This window comes from Ranitomeya imitator, chromosome 5, assembly GCF_032444005.1.
Source record: "Ranitomeya imitator isolate aRanImi1 chromosome 5, aRanImi1.pri, whole genome shotgun sequence".
Lineage (NCBI taxonomy): Eukaryota > Metazoa > Chordata > Amphibia > Anura > Dendrobatidae > Ranitomeya > Ranitomeya imitator.
Genome location: NC_091286.1, coordinates 321,689,667 through 321,717,137, shown reverse-complemented (window position 1 = coordinate 321,717,137; position 27,471 = coordinate 321,689,667). Strand labels below are relative to the sequence as shown.

Here is a 27,471-nt window from a genome sequence, read left to right as displayed (position 1 = left end):
TTATACTGTGTGTGTGGCTGCATTATAATCCATGAGGGGGTTGCATTAAACTATCTGTGTGGGGGACTGCATTAAACTGTGTGGGTGTGTGTGGGGGCCTGCATTATACTCTGAGGGGACTGCATTATACTCCATGAGTGGGCTGCATTATAACCCATGATGGGGCTGCATTATACTCTGAGGGGGCTGCATTATAATCTATGAGTGGACTACATTATACTCTATGAGGGGCTACATTATCCTGTGTGTGGCTGCATTATACTCCATGAGGGGGCTGCATAATAATCCATGAGGGAGCTGCATTATACTGTGTGTGTGTGTGGGGGGGGGAGGCTTTGTTATACTCTGAGGGGGCTGTATTATACCATGTGTGTGTGGGGACCTGCATTATACTCTGAGGGGGCTGCATTATACTCTGAAGGAGCTGCATTATACTCTGAGGGGGTTGCATTATACTCTGAGGAAGCAGCATTATACTCCATGAGGGCCTGCATTATAATCCATGAGGGGGCTGCATTATACTTAGAAGGGGCTACATTATACTCTGAGGGGGCTGCATTATACTCTGAGGGGGCTGCATTGTACTCTATAAGGGGACTATATTATACTCTATGAGGGGCCTACATTATACTGTGTATGTGGCTGCATTATACTCTGAGGGGGTTGCATTATACTCCAAGAGGGGGCTGCAATATAATCCATGAGAGGGCTGCATTATACTCTGACTGGGCTACATTATACTCTATGAGGGGGCTACATTATACTCTATAAAGGGGCTACTTTATACTGTGTGTGTGTGGGGGGGGGCTGCATTATACTCTGAGGGGGCTGCATTATACTTTATGAGGGTGCTACATTATACTGTGTGTGTGTGTGCTTGTGTGTGAGAGGGGGCTACATTATACTCTGATTGGGCTGCATTATACTCTGAGGGGGCTACATTATACTCTAAGGGGGCTGCATTATACTCTTATAAGTGGACTACATTATACTCTATGAGCGACTACATTATACTGTGTGTGTGTGTGTGTGTGTGAGTGCATTATACTCTGAGTGGGCTACATTATACTCTGAGGGGGCTGCATTATAATCTAAGGGGCTGTATTATACTCTAAGGGGGCTGCATTATACTCTGAGGGGGCTACATTATACTCCATGAGGGGGCTGCATTATAATCCATGAGGGGGCTGCATTATACTCTATGAAGGGGCTGCATTATAAACTATAAGGGGCTGCATTACACTCTACTCCCCTCTTATCTCTTCTTCCCACAACCGCATCCAAGTCCTGTGCTTCCCTCATACTCTGGAACTCTCTACCCCAACACATCAGACTCTCACCTACCATAGAAACCTTCAAAAAGATCCTGAAAACTCACCTCTTCTGACAAGCCTACAGCCTGCAGTGATCCTCCACCTACTGAACGACTAGCTCTCTCCTAGTGTATCCTCACCCATCCCTTGCAGACCGTGAGCCCTCACGGGCAGGGTCCTCCCTCCTGTACCTGTTGGTGCCTTGTTTTTTTCTCATGTTTATTGTATTTATCTGTATTTGCCCGCTTTTCACATGTAAAGCGCCATGGAATAAATGGCGCTATAAAAATGTATAATAATATGAGGGGGGCTGCAGTATACTCTATCAAGGACCATGGGAAGTGCATTATACTATATGTACTATATGGGACCTGAATTATACTGTATCGAGGACTATCTGTGCCCATCATTCTTCGTCAGCCTCAGGTGTAAAGAAACTCAGGAACAAGCATTGAACCACTTCAATATTGTCGATCACGCTCGTTTAATGGCCTGAACTCAGCGCATCTAAATACAACCGAAATGTTTCTGTGTGATGGTGCAATATGTTAGCATTTGGGGCCCCACTTTGTCTCAAACCGGCCCTAGATTCAATGTTTTGATCGCCTCTTTGCATTTTATTGCAGTGTTCCAGCGGCAAATCGTAATTCTGATGTTTTGCTTTTTCTTCTCATTACGCTGTTTATCGTTCAGATTAATTTTATATTTCGATAGATCAGATTTTTATGAATGCAGTGATACCAAATATGTGTATTATTATTTTTAACAGGGCAAAAAGGGGGGTGAGTTTAGTTTTTGAGCTTTTTCTAGAAGCTTTTGTTAATAGTCACCTAGGGGACCATCTGATCTGTATGGAGAAAATCACTATCTCCTATGAATGCCAGGAGGATGTAAGGACAGGCACAGTGGTCTGCAGCAGACCCTCGCTGTCATCACAACCCATGGGTGCCCCTCCATCCGCTTGTGGAACAACACAACTCAATTTACCTAATTGGCGCAGAAAACGTGCAACATCAGAAACCGCACACACAGTGCGAACTGTTCCTGACAAGGCGCCTCCCCACCAGCAGGGGGCACAACACTAAGAACACTGAGCACTGTACAGTGCGGCACCGAGTGCAGGGCGCTGTACGCAGGACGCAGCACAGGTTCGTCACACGGCACTGTCGTAAGAGCTGGATCCCTGAACGCGAAGTTACAGGCTGTGGTGTCTTGGCCCCTTCCACCTGCCGTAGCATGACGTGTATGTGACCCGCCGGACGCTACCATTGGAGCACCACAGACATGTCTGCCGACTGGGAAGAGATCCGGCGGCTGGCGGCTGACTTCCAGCGAGCCCAGCTCAGCGATACTGTGCAGAGGTAAGCGGCCGGGACCGGCGCGCTGCTGATACTGTGACGGAAGTCAGCTGTGCTGCAGCCTCCATGCACGTCTAGCCCCGGGAGCTGAGGTCCCTACTCTTCCCTAGCCTGATGGCCCTGCAGACCGGTCACTGCACCGTGTACCTCAGCGTGCGGGCTTACCTGTGCTCCAGGTCTGAGAAGCCCCCGCTAAAGCCATGTTTTTCAGTGGACAACCCCTGTACTTTCTGAGCTGGGACTTATTGTCTCAGTGATACCATTACCATGGCAACCAGTATTCTGCAGCACTGATGACGTCATGGGCAGGAGATCAGAGTCAGGCAGGGGACAAGCTGGGGGGCTTCACCTCTGGGTGCAGGGACCACCCGATATCTCCAATACTCCAGACCTTTCCTACAGGCATATCACTGCCGCAGCCAATCGCTGAGCTTGGCCATTGTAGACAGCACAAGCACTGAGCTCGGTGATTGGCTGCACTGTTGACATCATGATTGCAGTGCACATCCTCCCTGCTGCCAATCACTGAGCCTGACCATTGTAGACGGCACAAGCACTGAGCTCGGTGATTGGCTGCAGTGTTGACATCATGATTACAGTGCACATCCTCCCTGCTGCCAATCACTGAGCCTGACCATTGTAGACGGCACAAGCACTGAGCTCGGTGATTGGCTGCAGTGTTGACATGATTACAGTGCACATCCTCCCTGCTGCCAATCACTGAGCCTGACCATTGTAGACGGCACAAGCACTGAGCTCGGTGATTGGCTGCAGTGTTGATATGATTACAGTGCACATCCTCCCTGCTGCCAATCACTGAGCCTGACCATTGTAGACGGCACAAGCACTGAGCTCGGTGATTGGCTGCAGTGTTGATATGATTACAGTGCACATCCTCCCTGCTGCCAATCACTGAGCCTGACCATTGTAGACGGCACAAGCACTGAGCTCGGTGATTGGCTGCAGTGTTGACATGATTACAGTGCACATCCTCCCTGCTGCCAATCACTGAGCCTGACCATTGTAGACGGCACAAGCACTGAGCTCGGTGATTGGCTGCAGTGTTGATATGATTACAGTGCACATCCTCCCTGCTGCCAATCACTGAGCCTGACCATTGTAGACGGCACAAGCACTGAGCTCGGTGATTGGCTGCAGTGTTGATATGATTACAGTGCACATCCTCCCTGCTGCCAATCACTGAGCCTGACCATTGTAGACGGCACAAGCACTGAGCTCGGTGATTGGCTGCAGTGTTGATATGATTACAGTGCACATCCTCCCTGCTGCCAATCACTGAGCCTGACCATTGTAGACGGCACAAGCACTGAGCTCGGTGATTGGCTGCAGTGTTGATATGATTACAGTGCACATCCTCCCTGCTGCCAATCACTGAGCCTGACCATTGTAGACGGCACAAGCACTGAGCTCGGTGATTGGCTGCAGTGTTGATATGATTACAGTGCACATCCTCCCTGCTGCCAATCACTGAGCCTGACCATTGTAGACGGCACAAGCACTGAGCTCGGTGATTGGCTGCAGTGTTGATATGATTACAGTGCACATCCTCCCTGCTGCCAATCACTGAGCCTGACCATTGTAGACGGCACAAGCACTGAGCTCGGTGATTGGCTGCAGTGTTGATATGATTACAGTGCACATCCTCACTGCCGCAGCCAATTACTGAGCTTGGCCATTGTAGATGGCACAAGCACTGAGCTCGGTGATTGGCTGCAGTGTTGACATGATTACAGTGCACATCCTCCCTGCTGCCAATCACTGAGCCTGACCATTGTAGACGGCACAAGCACTGAGCTCGGTGATTGGCTGCAGTGTTGATATGATTACAGTGCACATCCTCCCTGCTGCCAATCACTGAGCCTGACCATTGTAGACGGCACAAGCACTGAGCTCGGTGATTGGCTGCAGTGTTGATATGATTACAGTGCACATCCTCACTGCCGCAGCCAATTACTGAGCTTGGCCATTGTAGACGGCACAAGCACTGAGCTCAGTGATTGGCTGCAGTGTTGATATGATTACAGTGCACATCCTCACTGCCGCAGCCAATTACTGAGCTTGGCCATTGTAGACGGCACAAGCACTGAGCTCGGTGATTGGCTGCAGTGTTGACATGATTACAGTGCACATCCTCACTGCCGCAGCCAATTACTGAGCCTGACCATTGTAGATGGCACAAGCACTGAGCTCGGTGATTGGCTGCAGTGTTGATATGATTACAGTGCACATCCTCACTGCCGCAGCCAATTACTGAGCTTAGCCATTGTAGACGGCACAAGCACTGAGCTCGGTGATTGGCTGCAGTGTTGACATGATTACAGTGCACATCCTCACTGCCGCAGCCAATCACTGAGCTTGGCCATTGTAGACGGCACAAGCACTGAGCTCGGTGATTGGCTGCAGTGTTGACATGATTACAGTGCACATCCTCACTGCCGCAGCCAATCACTGAGCTTGGCCATTGTAGATGGCACAAGCACTGAGCTCGGTGATTGGCTGCAGTGTTGACATCATGATTGCAGTGCACATCCTCCCTGCTGCCAGTCACTGAGCCTGACCATTGTAGACGGCACAAGCACTGAGCTCGGTGATTGGCTGCAGTGTTGATATGATTACAGTGCACATCCTCCCTGCTGCCAATCACTGAGCCTGACCATTGTAGACGGCACAAGCACTGAGCTCGGTGATTGGCTGCAGTGTTGATATGATTACAGTGCACATCCTCCCTGCTGCCAATCACTGAGCCTGACCATTGTAGACGGCACAAGCACTGAGCTCGGTGATTGGCTGCAGTGTTGATATGATTACAGTGCACATCCTCACTGCCGCAGCCAATTACTGAGCTTGGCCATTGTAGACGGCACAAGCACTGAGCTCGGTGATTGGCTGCAGTGTTGACATGATTACAGTGCACATCCTCACTGCCGCAGCCAATTACTGAGCTTGGCCATTGTAGACGGCACAAGCACTGAGCTCAGTGATTGGCTGCAGTGTTGATATGATTACAGTGCACATCCTCACTGCCGCAGCCAATTACTGAGCTTGGCCATTGTAGACGGCACAAGCACTGAGCTCGGTGATTGGCTGCAGTGTTGACATGATTACAGTGCACATCCTCACTGCCGCAGCCAATTACTGAGCCTGACCATTGTAGACGGCACAAGCACTGAGCTCGGTGATTGGCTGCAGTGTTGATATGATTACAGTGCACATCCTCACTGCCGCAGCCAATCACTGAGCTTAGCCATTGTAGACGGCACAAGCACTGAGCTCGGTGATTGGCTGCAGTGTTGACATGATTACAGTGCACATCCTCACTGCCGCAGCCAATCACTGAGCTTGGCCATTGTAGACGGCACAAGCACTGAGCTCGGTGATTGGCTGCAGTGTTGACATGATTACAGTGCACATCCTCACTGCCGCAGCCAATCACTGAGCTTGGCCATTGTAGATGGCACAAGCACTGAGCTCGGTGATTGGCTGCAGTGTTGACATCATGATTGCAGTGCACATCCTCCCTGCTGCCAGTCACTGAGCCTGACCATTGTAGACGGCACAAGCACTGAGCTCGGTGATTGGCTGCAGTGTTGATATGATTACAGTGCACATCCTCCCTGCTGCCAATCACTGAGCCTGACCATTGTAGACGGCACAAGCACTGAGCTCGGTGATTGGCTGCAGTGTTGATATGATTACAGTGCACATCCTCCCTGCTGCCAATCACTGAGCCTGACCATTGTAGACGGCACAAGCACTGAGCTCGGTGATTGGCTGCAGTGTTGATATGATTACAGTGCACATCCTCCCTGCTGCCAATCACTGAGCCTGACCATTGTAGACGGCACAAGCACTGAGCTCGGTGATTGGCTGCAGTGTTGATATGATTACAGTGCACATCCTCCCTGCTGCCAATCACTGAGCCTGACCATTGTAGACGGCACAAGCACTGAGCTCGGTGATTGGCTGCAGTGTTGATATGATTACAGTGCACATCCTCCCTGCTGCCAATCACTGAGCCTGACCATTGTAGACGGCACAAGCACTGAGCTCGGTGATTGGCTGCAGTGTTGATATGATTACAGTGCACATCCTCACTGCCGCAGCCAATTACTGAGCTTGGCCATTGTAGACGGCACAAGCACTGAGCTCGGTGATTGGCTGCAGTGTTGACATGATTACAGTGCACATCCTCACTGCCGCAGCCAATTACTGAGCTTGGCCATTGTAGACGGCACAAGCACTGAGCTCAGTGATTGGCTGCAGTGTTGATATGATTACAGTGCACATCCTCACTGCCGCAGCCAATTACTGAGCTTGGCCATTGTAGACGGCACAAGCACTGAGCTCGGTGATTGGCTGCAGTGTTGACATGATTACAGTGCACATCCTCACTGCCGCAGCCAATTACTGAGCCTGACCATTGTAGATGGCACAAGCACTGACCTCGGTGATTGGCTGCAGTGTTGATATGATTACAGTGCACATCCTCACTGCCGCAGCCAATTACTGAGCTTAGCCATTGTAGACGGCACAAGCACTGAGCTCGGTGATTGGCTGCAGTGTTGACATGATTACAGTGCACATCCTCACTGCCGCAGCCAATCACTGAGCTTGGCCATTGTAGACGGCACAAGCACTGAGCTCGGTGATTGGCTGCAGTGTTGACATGATTACAGTGCACATCCTCACTGCCGCAGCCAATTACTGAGCCTGACCATTGTAGATGGCACAAGCACTGAGCTCGGTGATTGGCTGCAGTGTTGATATGATTACAGTGCACATCCTCACTGCCGCAGCCAATTACTGAGCTTAGCCATTGTAGACGGCACAAGCACTGAGCTCGGTGATTGGCTGCAGTGTTGATATGATTACAGTGCACATCCTCACTGCCGCAGCCAATCACTGAGCTTGGCCATTGTAGATGGCACAAGCACTGAGCTCGGTGATTGGCTGCAGTGTTGACATCATGATTGCAGTGCACATCCTCCCTGCTGCCAGTCACTGAGCCTGACCATTGTAGACGGCACAAGCACTGAGCTCGGTGATTGGCTGCAGTGTTGATATGATTACAGTGCACATCCTCCCTGCTGCCAATCACTGAGCCTGACCATTGTAGACGGCACAAGCACTGAGCTCGGTGATTGGCTGCAGTGTTGATATGATTACAGTGCACATCCTCCCTGCTGCCAATCACTGAGCCTGACCATTGTAGACGGCACAAGCACTGAGCTCGGTGATTGGCTGCAGTGTTGATATGATTACAGTGCACATCCTCACTGCCGCAGCCAATTACTGAGCTTGGCCATTGTAGACGGCACAAGCACTGAGCTCGGTGATTGGCTGCAGTGTTGACATGATTACAGTGCACATCCTCACTGCCGCAGCCAATTACTGAGCTTGGCCATTGTAGACGGCACAAGCACTGAGCTCAGTGATTGGCTGCAGTGTTGATATGATTACAGTGCACATCCTCACTGCCGCAGCCAATTACTGAGCTTGGCCATTGTAGACGGCACAAGCACTGAGCTCGGTGATTGGCTGCAGTGTTGACATGATTACAGTGCACATCCTCACTGCCGCAGCCAATTACTGAGCCTGACCATTGTAGATGGCACAAGCACTGAGCTCGGTGATTGGCTGCAGTGTTGATATGATTACAGTGCACATCCTCCCTGCTGCCAATCACTGAGCCTGACCATTGTAGACGGCACAAGCACTGAGCTCGGTGATTGGCTGCAGTGTTGATATGATTACAGTGCACATCCTCCCTGCTGCCAATCACTGAGCCTGACCATTGTAGACGGCACAAGCACTGAGCTCGGTGATTGGCTGCAGTGTTGATATGATTACAGTGCACATCCTCCCTGCTGCCAATCACTGAGCCTGACCATTGTAGACGGCACAAGCACTGAGCTCGGTGATTGGCTGCAGTGTTGATATGATTACAGTGCACATCCTCCCTGCTGCCAATCACTGAGCCTGACCATTGTAGACGGCACAAGCACTGAGCTCGGTGATTGGCTGCAGTGTTGATATGATTACAGTGCACATCCTCCCTGCTGCCAATCACTGAGCCTGACCATTGTAGACGGCACAAGCACTGAGCTCGGTGATTGGCTGCAGTGTTGATATGATTACAGTGCACATCCTCACTGCCGCAGCCAATTACTGAGCTTGGCCATTGTAGACGGCACAAGCACTGAGCTCGGTGATTGGCTGCAGTGTTGACATGATTACAGTGCACATCCTCACTGCCGCAGCCAATTACTGAGCTTGGCCATTGTAGACGGCACAAGCACTGAGCTCAGTGATTGGCTGCAGTGTTGATATGATTACAGTGCACATCCTCACTGCCGCAGCCAATTACTGAGCTTGGCCATTGTAGACGGCACAAGCACTGAGCTCGGTGATTGGCTGCAGTGTTGACATGATTACAGTGCACATCCTCACTGCCGCAGCCAATTACTGAGCCTGACCATTGTAGATGGCACAAGCACTGAGCTCGGTGATTGGCTGCAGTGTTGATATGATTACAGTGCACATCCTCACTGCCGCAGCCAATTACTGAGCTTAGCCATTGTAGACGGCACAAGCACTGAGCTCGGTGATTGGCTGCAGTGTTGACATGATTACAGTGCACATCCTCACTGCCGCAGCCAATCACTGAGCTTGGCCATTGTAGACGGCACAAGCACTGAGCTCGGTGATTGGCTGCAGTGTTGACATGATTACAGTGCACATCCTCACTGCCGCAGCCAATCACTGAGCTTGGCCATTGTAGATGGCACAAGCACTGAGCTCGGTGATTGGCTGCAGTGTTGACATCATGATTGCAGTGCACATCCTCCCTGCTGCCAGTCACTGAGCCTGACCATTGTAGACGGCACAAGCACTGAGCTCGGTGATTGGCTGCAGTGTTGATATGATTACAGTGCACATCCTCCCTGCTGCCAATCACTGAGCCTGACCATTGTAGACGGCACAAGCACTGAGCTCGGTGATTGGCTGCAGTGTTGATATGATTACAGTGCACATCCTCCCTGCTGCCAATCACTGAGCCTGACCATTGTAGACGGCACAAGCACTGAGCTCGGTGATTGGCTGCAGTGTTGATATGATTACAGTGCACATCCTCACTGCCGCAGCCAATTACTGAGCTTGGCCATTGTAGACGGCACAAGCACTGAGCTCGGTGATTGGCTGCAGTGTTGACATGATTACAGTGCACATCCTCACTGCCGCAGCCAATTACTGAGCTTGGCCATTGTAGACGGCACAAGCACTGAGCTCAGTGATTGGCTGCAGTGTTGATATGATTACAGTGCACATCCTCACTGTCGCAGCCAATTACTGAGCTTGGCCATTGTAGACGGCACAAGCACTGAGCTCGGTGATTGGCTGCAGTGTTGACATGATTACAGTGCACATCCTCACTGCCGCAGCCAATTACTGAGCCTGACCATTGTAGATGGCACAAGCACTGAGCTCGGTGATTGGCTGCAGTGTTGATATGATTACAGTGCACATCCTCACTGCCGCAGCCAATTACTGAGCTTAGCCATTGTAGACGGCACAAGCACTGAGCTCGGTGATTGGCTGCAGTGTTGACATGATTACAGTGCACAGCCCCACTGCCGCAGCCAATCACTGAGCCTGACCATTGTAGACGGCACAAGCACTGAGCTCGGTGATTGGCTGCAGTGTTGACATGATTACAGTGCACATCCTCACTGCCGCAGCCAATCACTGAGCTTGGCCATTGTAGACGGCACAAGCACTGAGCTCGGTGATTGGCTGCAGTGTTGACATCATGATTGCAGTGCACATCCTCCCTGCTGCCAATCACTGAGCCTGACCATTGTAGACGGCACAAGCACTGAGCTCAGTGATTGGCTGCAGTGTTGACATGATTACAGTGCACAGCCCCACTGCCGCAGCCAATTACTGAGCTTGGCCATTGTAGATGGCACAAGCACTGAGCTCGGTGATTGGCTGCAGTGTTGACATGATTACAGTGCACAGCCCCACTGCCGCAGCCAATCACTGAGCTTGGCCATTGTAGATGACACAAGCACTGAGCTCGGTGATTGGCTGCAGTGTTGACATGATTACAGTGCACATCCTCACTGCCGCAGCCAATCACTGAGGTTGGCCATTGTAGACGGCACAAGCACTGAGCTCGGTGATTGGCTGCAGTGTTGACATGATTACAGTGCACATCCTCACTGCCGCAGCCAATTACTGAGCTTGGCCTTTGTAGACGGCACAAGCACTGAGCTCGGTGATTGGCTGCAGTGTTGACATGATTACAGTGCACATCCTCACTGCTGCCAATCGCTGAGCTTGGCTATTGTAGATGACACAAGCACTGAGCTCTGTGATTGGCTGCAGTGTTGATATCACGATTGCAGTGCACATCATTGCCACAGCCAATCACTGACTATAGTATTGGCTATTGTATTGCTTGGCATACATACTGAGCTCGGTGATTGGCTGCAGTGGTGAGGTACACATTAATCATGATGTCACCGCTGCAGTCGGTTAACAAACCCCAGAGCCATGGCCAGATTAGATATTAGAAATAACTTTTTGACAGTGAGGGTGATCAATGAGTGGAACAGGTTGCCACGAGAGGTGGTGAGTTCTCCTTCAATGGAAGTCTTCAAACAGAGGCTGGACAGACATCTGTCTGGGATGATTGAGTGAATCCTGCATTGAGCCGGGGATTGGATACGATGACCCTGGAGGTCCCTTCCACCTCTACCCTTCTATGTCATCCAGTGACAGCGCTCCATTCTCTCCATCCAAGAGATGCTGACGGTAGAGCTATAAACCCGTGCACGTCTGTACATGCAGGATGCTCTCTTACCGTAGTGTATAGCACCGCTCTCAGACTGGAGCGCCAGGTTTTATACCAGTGATGTATGTTCATTGATGTGGAGTTTTCAGCCTGAAAAAAGCCACATTCAAAGAAAAGCTTCTACCAAAAAACAATGCGGATTTATCGTAACTTTGTAACAACATGTTTTTTGCTGCTTTTTTATTTATTTTCACAGATTTTTTTTCCTGTCGATTTTGAAGCTGAAAACAAAAACTGCTTCAAATACTCTGTATACCTTTTAATGCAGATCCTTTTAAAAAAAAAATGGAACCTGCCCTGTTACTAAACACCTATAATAAGGAATGTTTTGCTCGTTCTTCATTGCTAAAAGAAGTGCATAAAAACCTTTATAAAACCAGGATTTAGATGCAGAAAAACCTCCAAGGATCAGAAATGATGCCTTTAAAAATGGTGCTGGATAAAAAACTAAAACGCAGCATTCACTAAAGGAGCGTTTCCCTATTGACGGAGGGAAGATCGAAAGTGGTTTTTATGTGGATTTTGGAAGCTCCAAAAAAACACTGAAGAAAAACCTGTGTGAGCGGAATGTTAATCTTGAGAATTTAAGCAATTTTGGAAAGATATGTTCACAATAAACGTCATTATTTGTTTCTGTTTTTTTAGATTATCTGAGCGCAACTGCATTGAAATAGTTTCTAAGCTCATTGCGGAGAAGCAGCTGGATGTGGTGCACACGCTGGATGGGAAGGAATACATTACACCAGCACAAATCTCTACTGAGATCAGGGACGAGCTTCAGGTCCGAGGCGGTGCGTACCTCACACTGCTTTACTCTAAAGGACTACTTTCCCATAACACCAAATAATGAAAACTTGTGGTTTTTCGTTTTTTTTTATAGGGAGAGTGAACATTGTGGAACTTCAACAGGTGAGCCGAGGATCATTGAATGTACAGGTCATGTAACTTTCTTAGGCTGCCGTCACACTAGCAGTATTTGGTCAGTATTTTACATCAGTATTTGTAAGCCAAAACCAGGAGTGGAACAATTAGAGGAAAAGTATAATAGAAACACGTCACCACTTCTGTATTTATCACCCACTCCTGGTTTTGGCTACAAATACTGATGTAAAATACTGACCAAATACTGCGAGTGTGACGGCAGCCTAAGGGTATGTGTCCACGTTCAGGATTGCATCAGGATTTGGTCAGGATTTTCCATCAGTTTTTGTAAGCCAAAACCAGGAGTGGGTGCATATGTTTCTATTATACTTTTCCTCTAATTGTTCCACTCCTGGTTTTGGCTTACAAAAACTGATGGAAAATCCTGACCAAATCCTGATGCAATCCTGAACGTGGACACATACCCTTACAGATATCACGACAGCCATATCTAGTCCGATACCAGCAATTAAATCCCAATATCCCATTTCCTTCCTTATCACAAATACAAAGGTGCATAGCCGAAAAACTGCGGTGTGCATAACCTCCCATTTACTGCACTGTCATTTGTGCAGTGATTTATCACAATTGCAAATCTCAATAGAGCAAACATTGTTAAAACAGTGTTAGGCCTCATTCACGTCTGTGCTGCACGTATGCGTTGTATCAATTTTTTTCTTTTTACGGATACAGCAATTAAACATTGTACTCTATGGAGCTATTAAGGCTACTTTCACACTGGCGTTTTTTGCCAGACGTCGCAATGCGTCGTTTATGGCAAAAAACACATCCTGCAAAGTTGTTTGCAGGATGCGTTTTTGCCCCATAGATTAACATTAGCGACGCTTTGCCACACGTCGCAACCGTCGTGCGACGGTTGCGCCCTGTTGTGGCAGACCGCCGGGAGCAAAAAACGTTACATGTAACGTTTTTTGCTCTTGACGGACTGCTTTTTCCGACCGCGCATGCGCGGCCGGAACTCCGCCCCCACCTCCCCGCACCTCACAATGGGGCAGCGGATGCGCCGGAGAAATGCATCCGCTGCCTCCGTTGTGCAGTGCGTCAAACGCTAGCGTCGGAATCTCTGCCCGACGCATTGCGACGGGGAGATTCCGACGCTACTGTGAACCAACATTTTTTTTTCCACGCACATATTTAACCTTTCTGACCTCGGACGGGATACTACGTCCGAGGTCAGATACTGCACTTTGATGCAGGGCGCCGGCGGTGAGCCCGCATCAAAGCTGTACAAAACAGCTGACATATGCCCACAATAGCGGCGGGTGAAATCGCGATTCACCCACCGCTATTAACTAGTTAAATGCCGCTGTCAAGCGCTGACAGCGGCATTTAACCGGCGCTTCCGGCCGGGCAGCCGGAAATAAGCGCATTGCCGACCCCCGTCACGGGGGTCAGCGATGCGTCAGAACGGTAACCATAGAGGTCCTTGAGACCTCTATGGTTACTGATGCTGGCCTGCTGTGAGCGCCACCCTGTGGTCGGCGCTCATAGCACACCTGCATTTCTGCTGCATAGCAGCGATCTAATGATCGCTGCTATGTAGCAGAGCCGATCAAGTGGTGCCAGCTTCTAGCCTCCCATGGAGGCTATTGAAGCATGGCAAAAGGTAAAAAAAAAAAAAAATGTGAAAAAAAAAATATATAAAATTTTACATCACCCCCCCTTTCGCCCCATTCAAAATCAATAAAAAAAAATCAAATCTACACATATTTGGTATCGCCGCGTTCAGAATCGCCCGATCTATCAATAAAAAAATAGATTCACCTGATTGCTAAACGGCGTAGCGAGAAAAAATTCGAAACGCCAGAATTACGTTTTTTTGGTCTCCACGACATTGCATGAAAATGCAATAACTTGCGATCAAAAGAACGTATCTGCACAAAAGTGGTATCCTTAAAAACGCCAGCTCGGCACGCAAAAAATAAGCCCTCACCTGACCCCAGATCACGAAAAATGGAGACCCTACGGGTATCGGAAAATGGGGCATTTTTTTTTTTTTTAGCAAAGAGAACCTAGTCATGTTTGGTGTCTATGAACTCGTAATGACCTGGAGAATCATAATGGCAGGTCAGTTTTAGCATTTAGTGAACCTAGTAAAAAAGCCAATCAAAAAAACAAGTGTGGGATTGCACTTTTTTTGCAACTTCACCGCACTTGGAATTTTTTTCCCTTTTTCTAGTTCACGACATGATGAAACCAATAATGTTGTTCAAAAGTACAACTCATCCCACAAAAAACAAGCCCTCACATGGCCATATTCATGGAAAAATAAAAAAAGTTATGGCTCTGGGAAGGAAAGGAGCGAAAAACGAACACGGAAAAAAGCTCCGGGGGTAAGGGGTTAATAGACAGGGAAGGCCTCCTCCTAGAATAATAACACCAGCACTAAGCTGCTCCAGAAAAGGTGCAGCCATTAGATGCGCCAATTCTGTCTTAGCCTTTTTCTCCTCCTGCTTGCCCTGGTGCGTTGGCAAGCAGGGTAATGGTTTTGGGGTTGATGTCTGCTATGTAATGTCCAGGGTCAGTAATGGAGAGGCGTCTATAAGACATCCTAATTACTAACCCATCCAAGTTTCAGGCTAAAAGCACACAGAGAAAAGTCCTTTATCTGTACAAAGCTCTCCCCGTCCCTTTTTCCCATTTATTACATTTAAAAAAAAATCAAATAATGCAAAGGGGTCCATCGTGAATCCATCCTACGTCACACGATGAGCCCCAACTCTGCTACATCCGGACAGTGTGCTGAGCGGTGACATGAGTAACGTGAACGCTTATCACACCAGCCGAAACGCTCTGACCGTGCTGTGTGAATCTGGCTGCTGCTGACGTCACTAAGGTTACCGGTATTCATAGCTGATGAACTGCGGTAACCTTACTGAGGTCCGCGCCTGCAGAGTGAGATATTCCCGATCAGTATGTCCTTGGCGTGTGGGAGGAAACCCACGCAAACATGGAGAGAACTCACAAACTCCTTGCAGTTGCTGTCCTTGGTGGGATTTTAACCCAGGACCCCAGTACCGCAAAGCAGCAATGCTAACCACTGAGCCACTGTGTAAATTACAAAAAGCGCAGTGGCCATGAGATTTCCACAAATCCCATCCTTTGTGCTGTAACTGTAAGACGCTGCGTTTTTTTGCACAGTGAAAATACGCAGCATCAAAAACTCATTGCAAGAACTTGGCCTTAAAGATAAATGAGCGTTCTGTGTTCCATGCCTCATGTTGGGAACTTGTGCTCTAAAGTTATGGTGACATCGGTCTCCATGATTCCTGATCTAACCTCCCTCACAACAAATGACAGCAAACGTGACTTTATAAAGGTCGCACTTACGATGTGTTCAGGAAGTTAAACCCCTGTTTTCTGTCACTGCATGTCTCACAGTGATCGGTGGCCAGATAATCATATATTCAGGTCATTTTAGGCACTAACTTTTTGTAGTGTATTTAATATTTGATGTCCTCTAATTACCAGGTTGTCAATGTTGATCTGACTCACATAGAAAGCAGAGCTGATGAGCTGGTGAGAGTCGATGAGAGCGTTCAGCTGGTGCTTGGGCAGCTTGTGGATAAGTAAGTAAACGGGTTCTTGCTGCCTACTTCCATTGAATAGGATCATGGCTTGTGCATATTGCATCCCAGCCTTATATTTAGCATGCTGCACAAAGTATCTAATGTTTATACAAATTATACCGTGTGTCAATATTCATTCTGGTACTGGTTCATTTCCTTCAATAATTACCCCTCTAAGTGCCCTTTGTGTATATTATTGTTTGGGCTAACAGTATAGTACACTGCTCAAAAAAATAAAGGGAACACAGAACCCCTTAGTGACAGAGCCAATTGGTACTTGATGACCGAGCCAATTTTTACAATTCTGACCGCTGTCACTTTATGAGGTTAAAACTCTGGAACGCTTCAACGGATCCCGCTGATTCTGAGACAGTTTTTTTGTGACATATTGTACTTCATGATAGTGGTAACATTTCTTCGATATTACTTGCGATAATTTATGAAAAAAGCGAAAATATGGCGAAAATTTTTAAAATGTTGCAATTTTTAAACTTTGTATTTTTTATGCCCTTAAATCAGAGAGATATGTCACGAAAAATAGTTAATAAATAACATTTCCCACATGTCTACCGGCGATCGCAAAAGCGGGGTCGGTAAAACCCCCCCCCCCGAATCATGTTCTCTGGGGTCTCGGCTACCCCCGGCAGCCGAGACCCCGGAGAAAATCGGACTCTGGGGGGCGCTATTTACTTTTTCCACAGCGCCGTTAACTAACGGCGCTGTGGTTTAAGTATCCTTAGCGGCCGCCGTTAAAAGGCGTATCGGCGGTCGTTAAGGGGTTAAACAACAGAATATAACTCCAAGTAAATCAAACTTCTGTGAAATCAAACTGTCCACTTAGGAAGCAACACTGTTTGACAATCAATTTCACATGCTGTTGTGCAAATGGAATAGACAACAGGTAGAAATTATTGGCAATTATCAAGACACACTCAGTAAAGGAGTGGTTCTGCTGATGGGGACCACAGACCACATCTCAGAACCAATGCTTTCTGGCTGATGTTTTGATCGCTTTTGAATGTTGGTTGTGCTTTCACACTCGTGGTAGCATGAGACGGATTCTACAATCCACACAATTGGCTCAGGTAGTGCAGCTCATCCAGGATGGCACATCAATGCAAGCTGTGGCAAGAAGGTTTGCCGTGTCTGTCAGTGTAGTGTCCAGAGGCTGGAGGTGCTACCAGGAGACAGGCCAGTACACCAGGAGACGTGGAGGGGGCCGTAGGAGGGCAACAACCCAGCAGCAGGACCCCTATTTCAGCCTTTGTGCAAGGAGGAACAGGAGGAGCACTGCCAGAGCCCTGCAAAATGACCTCCAGCAGGCCACAAATATACTTGTGTCTGCACAAATGGTTTGAAACCAACTCCATGAGGATGATCTGAGTGCCCAACTTCCACAGATGGGGGTTGTGCTCACAGCCCAACACCATACATGGCGGTGACACAGAACACCAGGATTGGCAAATTCGCCACTGGCGCCCTGTGCTCTTCACAGATGAAAGCAGGTTCACACTGAGCACACGTGACAGACATGACAGAGTCTTGAGACGCAGTGGAGAGCGATCATCTGCCTGTAACATCCTTCAGCATGGCCGGTTTGGCAGTGGGTCAGTAATGGCGTGGGGTAGCATTTCTTTGGAGGGCCACACAGCCCTCCATTTGTTCGCCTGAGGAAGCCTGACTGCCATTAGGTACCAAGATAAGATCTTCAGACCTCTTGTGAGACCATATGCTGGTGTAGTTGGCCCTCGGTTCCTCCTAATGCAGGACCATGTCAGACCTCATGTGGCTGGAGTGTGTCAGCAGTGCCTGCAAGATGAAGGCATTGAAGCTATGGACTGGCCCGTCCGTTCCCCAGACCTGAATCCGATTGAACACATCTGGGACATCATGTCTCGCACCATCCATCAATGTCACGTTGCACCACAGACTGTCCAGGAGTTGGCGGATGCTTTAGTCAAGGTCTGGGAGGATATTTCTCAGGAGACCATCCGCCGCCTCATCAGGAGCATGCCCAGGCATTGTAGGGAGGTCATACAGGCACATGGAGGCAACACACCCTACTGAGCATAATTTCTTCGTCTTGAGGCATTTCCCCTGAAGTTGGATCAGCCTGCAATTTGATTTTCCACTTTGATTTTGAGTATAATTCCAAATCCAAACCTCCATGGGATATTAATTTTGATTTACATTGATCATTTTTATGTTTTATTGTCCTCAACACATTCCACTGTGTAATGAATAAAGATTTACAACTGGAATATTTCATTCAGTGAAATCTAGGATGTGGGATTTTAGTGTTCCCTTTATTTTTTTGATCAGTGTATATTGGGATATGTTGGCCAATATTTACAGGTAGCATTATATCCCAATTTATTTTATTCTAAGATCTAGGAGTCCGCCCATCTCTAATCGAGCACATGCTCAGAAGGATTCAGGCAGTGTTGAAAGCCAATGGTGGATTTACTAAATACTAACAAAATAGCAATTAAAATTTAGATCTTTTGGAGAAAAACTGTAACAATGCAGTAACATGACAAGTATTTGCATAGCTAATCATATGCTAAATAGTTGTAAGTCAAATTTATGTATGAGATAGCCAAGATGATTGTCTATAACATGATGGCAGACTCAAGTTCAAAACAGAAGTGGATAATGAGAAAGTCAAAAGCTGAAAACATTGTTACCCTTTTGCTTTTCACTGTGTATATATGTGTATCGCCACTGTCTGCCTCCCACAGTCATAACTTTTTAGATCAAGTTATTTGCCACCTCCTCCTGATGTGATCTAGGGGTGCGGATGTTTAACCTCTGATGCCGCTGTCAATAGTGACGGAAACCTAGTTACATAGGTTGAAAAAAGACCTAGGTCCATCAAATTGAACAATTAGGAGCACAATGCGATGAGATTGGGTTGTGCCGATAGTCTCCATGGTGATCCCGGGCCGCAAGACAGCTGCGGAGTCCTTTAGTGTCCTGCAAGAAAGGTGGCCTGTGAGCGCCTGCTAAGAGCAGGAGTAGACATGCCTCCTTCGTGTCTGCCAGATGCTGATCTGAAGCCCTGCAGTGCAGAAAAATGTCATGTGCCTCAAAATGATACCAATAAAAACGCTAACTTGTCCTGAAAAGCTGTCACATGACCCTGTTGTCCGAAATATGGAAAAATTATAGCTGTTTAAATATGGCCATGTATAAAAAGTGATAGCAGCCAAACATAAAAACTCGATATAAATCTAGTATCGCTGTAATCGCACTGAACCAAAGAATAAAGTTGTCTAATTACTTATATCACAGAGGGAACAATGTAAAAAAATAAAACTAATTCATCGCCTGCTGTTGATTTGTTCATTCTGCCTCCCAAAGATCCCATTAGTGCACAGCTTACATTCTTCCTGAGCTCTACATCGGGGTTTCTGTGTAGTTCTCTGAAATCAGGATTCAGACGGAACTCCCGGCGGAAGATTCCCTATAATGGGGCAGATGGAGGCACTGTGGACGCCATAGGACCTGTGAGCCGACGGTGTCTGTCTTTTAGGCGAGCAGAAAAGCGCCGTCGACCACAGTTTTGTGCGCTTCTGGAAAGGACACCGCTGAACACAGGCTAGACGGAGCCCAGAATTACTCAGCTGCCTCATTTATAGTGAATGGATCCTGCGGGGGTTTCATCTGCCAAGTCACTAGGTGGAAACTCCAAAGTAAGTGCTCAGAGTAGAGTGCAGGATAAATGTAATCCAAAATGTTCCCAATAAAAGCTTCAACTCAATCCACAAAAAAAGAAAGTCTCCACTCAGATCCCTCATATGTCAATGAGAAATATTTGGGGCTTCTATGTTACTAGTACAAAGGCTTTGGAAAAGCAAATTGGTTCCTCACCCTCCAAAAAAAAAGTCTTCAAATTCTTCGCTCCCAAATCCAAATTCCCCCTCCCCTCTGAGCCCCTATTTTACAGGTGCATGTCTCCAGAAGCATGAGCTGGGTACTATGTACTGGTTACTACAATGACCGTTTGCAATTTCCACACAGTAACATCCACTGCTGCTGGTTTCTAGAAAATGCCCATGGAGTCAAAATCGTCACTACACCTGTAGATAAATTCTCAACGGCGTATAATTTCCAGACTGGGGCCACTTGAGTGATTCTGCTTTTCTAGCACTTAGGGGCCATGTATATGGAGGTCACAAACTATTCTAGGAAAACCTAAGAGGCAAATAGCTCTCCATCCCTCCTGATTCTCGCCTTGTAGGTAAGTAGTACTGTACAGCCACATACGTGGTATTTTTACATTCAGCAGAATATTAGGGACACATTTTGGTGTCATTTTTACCCATTTTCCAGTATGAAAACTTAAAACTTGGGGCTAACACACAATCTTGGTGGTAAAAATGTAAATTTTTTCTTCTCTGCCCAATGGTATAAAATTCTGTGACACACCTTTTGGTGTCAATGTGATTGCACCCCAGAATGAATTCATTGAGAGGTGTAGTTTGTAAAATGGGGTCACTTATGGGGGAATTCTGCTGTTCTGGCATCTCAGGGGCTCTGCTAATGTGACATGGCACAATCAAACTATTCCAGCAAAATCTGCACTGTAATATGGCGCTCCTTCCCTTCTAAGATTGGCACTGTGGCTCAAAAGTAGTTTTCAACCACATGAGGTATTTGTGTACTCAGGAGAAAATGGAATCCACAATTTGATGTGCAATTTCTCCTGTTACCCTTGTGAAAATGCTAAATTTCGGGCTAAAAAACACTTTTGTGGGAAAAATTAGATTTTTATTTTTTTTTTAAATGTTCATGGCTCAATGTAGAAATTTCTGTGAAGCACCTGGGGGTTCAAGGTGATCAATACACATCTAGATATGTTTCCTGAGTCAAGTGTCCAAAATGGGCTATTCACACGCGACATGGCGTCCGCTAATTATTCCAGAAAATTTTGCATTCAAAAAGTCAAAAGGCACTCCCTTCTTCTAAGCCCAGGCGTGCGCCCTAACGGTGATTTTCCTCCCACATATGGGGTATCTGTGTTCTCAGGAGAAACTGCACAAAAATTGTTTGGTCCATTTTCTCCTATAACTGTTGTGAAAGATTGTGTCTAAAGTAAATTTTTGTGAAAAAGTTAAATGTTTTATGTTTTTCCTTCCACATGCCGTTAGTTCTTGTGAAGCACCTATAAAGGGTTAATAAACGTCTTCTTGAATGTGGTTTTGAGCACTTTCAGGGGGTACAGTTCATTCTTGCCCCATAGCTGTGCCATATAGTGCTCTGCGCCGTTCATTATTGCCCCATAGCTGTGCCATATAGTGCTCTGCACCGTTCATTATTGCCCCATAGCTGTGCCATATAGTGCTCTGCACCGTTCATTATTGCCCCATAGCTGTGCCATATAGTGCTCTGCACCGTTCATTCTTGCCCCATAGCTGTGCCATATAGTGCTCTGCACCGTTCATTCTTGCCCCATAGCTGTGCCATATAGTGCTCTGCACCGTTCATTCTTGCCCCATAGCTGTGCCATATAGTGCTCTGCACCGTTCATTCTTGCCCCATAGCTATGCCATATAGTGCTCTGCGCCGTTCATTATTGTCCCATAGCTGCCATATAGTGCTCTGCGCCGTTCATTATTGTCCCATAGCTGCCATATAGTGCTCTGCGCCGTTCATTCTTGTCCCATAGCTGCCATATAGTGCTCTGCGCCGTTCATTCTTGTCCCATAGCTGCCATATAGTGCTCTGCGCCGTTCATTATTGCCCCATAGATGCTCCGTATAAAGCTGTGCCATTGCTGCTGCTGCAATAATAATAAAAAAAAAAAAAAAAAAAATGCCATACTCACCTCTCTTGATTGCAGCTCCCCAGCGTCCGGTCCCGGCGTCTCTCTGCACTGACTGATCAGGCAGAGGGCGGCGCGCACACTATATGCGTCATCGCGCCCTCTGACCTGCACAGTCAGTGCAAGAGGACGCGAACGCGGACAGGTGAATATAAAATACTCACCTAGTCCCGGCACTCCTGACGCTCTCCCTGCCTGTCACACGGTCTCCGGGTGCCGCAGCTCTTCCTGTCAGCGGTCACTGGCACCGCTCAGAGGAATGAATATGTGGCTCCACCCTTATGGGAGTGGAGTCCATATTCATAAGTTTAATGAGCGGTCCCACGTGACCGCTGTACAGGGGAAGAGCTGCGGCACCCGAAGACAGTGTGACAGGCAGGGGGAGCGTCAGGAGCGCTGGGACTAGGTGAGTATGCCTCAGCGCCCTCTCCCCCTCACCCGCCGACCCTGCTGCCCACCGTGACTAGAGTATAAGCCGAGAGGGGCACTTTCAGCCCAAATATTTGGGCTGAAAATCTCGGCTTATACTCGAGTATATGCGGTAACTATTTTGTGTGACATGACTGATTTTAAGGGCATAAAAATCTAAAAAGTTTGAAAGTTTCACAATTTTCGACAAATTTCTGTTTTGTTTTTTTTAAATTCACAAATAAATGTAAGTCCTATCAAAGAAAGTTTGACTATCGTGAAGTACATGATAAAAAAACCAGTCTCAGAATCAGTGGGATCCATTCAAGCGTTCCAGAGTTATTGCCTCATAAGATGAGTGATCAGAATTGAAAAAATTGGCCTGGTCAGGAAGGTGAAAACATATCAAGAATCAGCTGTCGGATTCCCTTCAGTTTTACATTAAAAATGACAATAGTACGTTTCACATATTTTAAATTCCTTGAATGACTTTCTATTTGTTAATTAACCAAGAGGACAATAGCGACACATGTCCCGAGTTTCATCTGTGTTTCTTATTTTTAGCAAGACGCATCTATTCACATTTCTTCTTTTTATTATCAGCAACTATCTGGACCAGATAGCTGAAGAAGTCAATGATAAATTGCAGGAAGCCGGCCAAGTGACTATATCAGAACTATGCAAGACATACGACCTTCCCGGAGACTTCCTGACAGAGGTGATAAAGGAGCGCGCCAGAGCCATATTTCAGCAGCTCTATGTTTCTTTTATTACTACTACTACTGCATTAGGAGATAAAACGGACTCTTCTCACTGTTGACATTTACAGGAATATAGTTCTCAGGGTAAACATAAAATTGGTGCTTAACGCCGACAGCAGCAGGGAGGAGGGGCACTGAGGAACTTGTCATCTTTAATATGGAAATAGTCAGTTTTTCACGCTGGGATGAGAGTGCTGTCAGTTAAAATGAGATAGTACACTGACCGCACACTGCCCCATGTGATTCAGTAGGGCTGATCAGATAAGTTGTTTCACATAGGCCAAGTGTTCGAGTTGCTCAGTCAAACAATAGAGTCCAACGGTAGGAAAGTAAACCGCCTCTCACGTCTAATCCCTCTTTACCTGCAGTCTTTGGACCTAAGACTTGGAAGTATAATCCAAGGGAAGATAGACCAGAACAACAAGGGTGTCATCTATACTGAGGCCTTTGTTGCCCGGCATAAGGCACGCATCCGAGGGCTCTTTACTGCAATTACAAGGTAAGCGTCTTTCACACCTACGTGCCACAAGTTCTATATTATATTCATATTCTAATCTATAGCCGTATATTCTAGTTCAAATAAGAGGTTCTAGAAGACCCAGATACATTGTAGGAGAAGAGTCTTATTGAAAATCAATCAGACACTGACTAACAGGTTCTTCAAGAGATATACTTGGATAAAACACAGCTTTGTTTCAATATGTTATAAAAAAACAAAAGTAGAAAAATGTATGTGCAGCTTAAAGGGTATTGCCATCTTCAGGATTCTATCCCAATATGTAGTAGATGTGGTAGTGGTGGCTGTGGTGGTGGTGGTAGTGGCCTTTCTGATACGCCATGTCGCTTTCCTCATGTGCAGGACCTTTGGGTTTCCATGGTTACTAGAACTAGCGAACTGTCTATATATCAGTGGTCGTAACAATGGCTACTATCCTTGGCTACCTAAGGTTCTGCAATGCCTTGGTCATGGCCTTAGCGACATAGGTTATCAGTAGAACTATACAACTTTTCTAATTGGAGGTAATTGCTAATATTATTACACCTACTACACATTGAGATAGGATCTTAGAGATGGGAATATCCCTTTAATGTTTGTGTACCGTAAAATAGAACTCCACTGTAACACGAGCTAATCCATGTGCTAGACCAGGGGTGGGAAATTTCCGGCACGTGTTCCGTTTATTGCCAGTGATGACCTTTTCTCCGGCCCCCGGACAGATTTCAGAGGACCACAGTGCTGGGTTTTGCCTGCCCTTTAGTTTTTTTCTTGCACTGTGAGCATGTGCATGAGCACGTTCACTATTTATAACGCAAAGGTGGATTCAATGAAAGCTTACACTCCGACATCAGCTCCAGAGTCAGAATGTACTTTGTGGGCGGAGTTAGTGCGCGATTTGTCCGGCCCCCGAAGGATGGTATAAATATCCTAAAGGAATAAACAATTGTCCAGAAGGCGCTACGCAATGACTGAATCTAATTGCAGCAAATATAAGGATGAAAACCACTCCGTTCATCCATAAAATAAACAATATAAAAATATATTTGCGCTAAAATTTCAGTAAAAATATAAATAAAGACATAACACCGTATGAAACTGACAAAATTATTACTATATAGGTGCAATAGTATATGGTATTACCTCAATCTGGTGTGCTGTATATGAATGCTCTCCCCTGTAACATGGAAGGTCCTTCAGATGGTGTCCATTCGGTTCCAGTATTTCAGTTCAGACGGGTGCCAGAAGGGAATTGGTGGTAAAGGGCTAGGCAACAAAATGGCAATAATCAGGGGGACGCCGTCCCGGCCGGTGACAGGCGTTACCTCCCAAAGAAAAAACAATCTGCCGTGCACAGGCAGAAGGGGCTCTGTCCTAAGAAAGAGCCGGCAAGGCGCAGCGCGGCTGCAGGACCTTGCGTGGCGTCACTGACACGTGATAGATCACGTGACCGGCTACGGAGCGCACACCAAACCACAGACCACCTTCCATGTTACAGGGGAGAGCATTCATATACAGCACACCAGATTGAGGTAATACCATATACTATCGCACCTATATAGTAATAAATAACCTAAAGGCCCTTGGCGGAAAAAAGGTTCCCCATCCCTGCTCTAGACGAACACTAATGGTATAGCTTATTATCCCAAGTGTGCTACAGATAGCCCGGCCCCAGTGGCCCTTAATTCATACAAAATGGAGTTGGTTCCTCTGTGTTTCCCCATGAGTGTACTAGTATTTGTAAGAAAGAAGCCAAAATGAAAGTTTGACTTGGAAACAAAAAAATCGCAACCATTTAATAATCTAAATATGGCACACATCAGATGAATATATAACATGTCTTGAGCACAGAGCAAAAATAGAGCTATGGCCGCTTTAGTGCTAATCATATGATCTGGACTCACAACCTCCTCTGTCAAGGTTATAGCATCGTCTGCCTGATCTGTCCAGGGTGAAGACTGAAAAAATGAGCCCCTTATTCCCCTTTCATGCAGGCCAGAATAGCTATATACACCTTGTCAGAATGGCTGTATAGTCCAGCCTCCGCCCCCCCCAGCCTGACTGACAGCTGCAGCTTGTACTGAGCAGTGTGAGATCCCAGAAGCTGGAAGGACACTTGAGGACCTGTCAGTCAGACTAGGTGGGTTGAGATTGAATTCAGCTCATAAATAAACTTGGACTTTTTCACTTTCTTGCTAAACACCAGCTTTAAAAAAGGATTATACAGCCAATGTGGCCTGGATTTTCAGAGTATCTACACCTGCCTCATCAGGTCTGAGAGCTCTATTTATTACTACAGGGAGCTTATATTGCCATGCAGGGTGGGTATCTAGCAATCTGATTGCAGGGACGTCAATTTAGCTTGATGTCAAGGCAAGCAGTTGAAGAAGAAATATATTTATTTGGAAACTGAAATTTCCATTAAATGATGGAATCACCCAAATGAAATTTGAAGTGCAGCATAGTAGTTCCCAGGATATTAGAAGATAAAGGGGTTGTCCACTACTGGACAACATCATGGTAATCGACCCAGCCTGCTGCATAATTGAAAAAAAATGATTCTTGCCCCCCCAGACTAGCAATGCTGTTCTGCTCTCAGCTCTGTGAACACCGCCACCATCATGTTAGAAATATCCTTCACAATTCTGTATGAGCAGAAGAACGCCTGTAATTTAGTGGCCATTGATTGGCTGCAGCAGGTATTTAACATTATTTGTTAGGAGACTAGAGAGACATGGGGCTGAGAGCAGTGGAGGGGTCAGGGAGGGATTGGTGCCGGAGTGGACAATACCCTTGTAATAATCCTGATGCGGTCTGTGTACCCAACCATTGAAGAGCCAAAGATTTTATGCAATAAATACGGGATCAAAGAAGCATCGTTTCTCCTTGCGGAGAGTGACATGTTAATCATGTCAAGATGAGGAGACTTAAAGCCACAATGCCCCTCTGGGAAATATGCAAATAGTCTCTTCAGAGAGGAAGAGGACTAGAACTCTAGTGCCACCTATTGGAAGTAGCAATCCTAACAGTCAATGTCGACCCTTTAACGAGCCTTGTCACATGACTTAGGATAATGGCCAAACCAGAATCTCAATTTGCAGACACTGTGTTTCGGGGTACTGCCCCTCATCAGTGCAAAGTGGAGATCTGGTTTGGCTGTGTGAAAGGCGTCTGACCCAAGTCATGTGACAAGGCTCGTTAAAGGGTCGACATTGACTGTTAGGATTGCTACTTCCAATAGGTGGCATTATAGTTCTAGAGACAACATGCAACAAATACGTAACTACTGTACAATTAATAGTTACATAACTTACTATACTGTATGATTCTTTACCACTTTGTAGATCTCTGCTTACTGTCAGTGAATTCTGGCATTATTCTAGCATGCAGATGGTGGTGACGATGTGCAGTTGGCATGGCTCTCTTGTAATCGGCTATGTTTCTAAGTCAGTAGGATATGATTAGGATATATTCTGAGATTCCTAGATCTTGCAGTGGTGAGGCGCCAATTCTTTTAGAAACCTTGCAGTTGTTTATATAAATAGATATCTTAATGCAAAGTAGTAGATCATAAGGCCAGTGAAAGACAATCCACTGAAAGTTAATAATTGTGTATCTATTTAATTAAGCTATACACCTAATAAAGCCATTATATTAGTGACCAGTGCTGTAAATTGCTTTGTTTTAGACCCACACCAGTAATCGGGCTGATTTCTCAGTATGGTTTCCCAGAGCATCTTCTGTACTGTAAGTCTTTCCGCATGAGTCCTCCATTCATTTTCCAGGGATCGCTGATAAGTCAAACACATCTATTAGGCTGGTTTCTTGCGTTCCTGTGCGCTGCGGATGGCAGCGGACTTCCTCCGTGAAGCTCCACCTACTGCCGGCTGCGTCCTGCGTTTCCCTGCGTACCTAT

The 27,471-nt window shown here is 46.8% G+C and overlaps 1 protein-coding gene across 1 annotated transcript in view; it reads left to right on the top strand.

Annotated features, from left to right (window-relative positions):
* Positions 1 to 2,381: 2,381 nt before the first annotated feature.
* UFL1 (UFM1 specific ligase 1) overlaps positions 2,382 to 27,471 on the top strand; it is a 103,454-nt gene continuing 78,364 nt past the window's right edge. Inside the window, exons 1-7 of the mRNA XM_069726345.1 lie at positions 2,382 to 2,674; positions 12,198 to 12,343; positions 12,433 to 12,461; positions 15,966 to 16,063; positions 22,902 to 23,016; positions 23,428 to 23,558; positions 27,244 to 27,302. Coding sequence (XP_069582446.1) covers positions 2,598 to 2,674; positions 12,198 to 12,343; positions 12,433 to 12,461; positions 15,966 to 16,063; positions 22,902 to 23,016; positions 23,428 to 23,558; positions 27,244 to 27,302 — 655 coding nt within the window. The 5' untranslated portion in view covers positions 2,382 to 2,597. The remainder of the gene's footprint in view (positions 2,675 to 12,197; positions 12,344 to 12,432; positions 12,462 to 15,965; positions 16,064 to 22,901; positions 23,017 to 23,427; positions 23,559 to 27,243; positions 27,303 to 27,471) is intronic.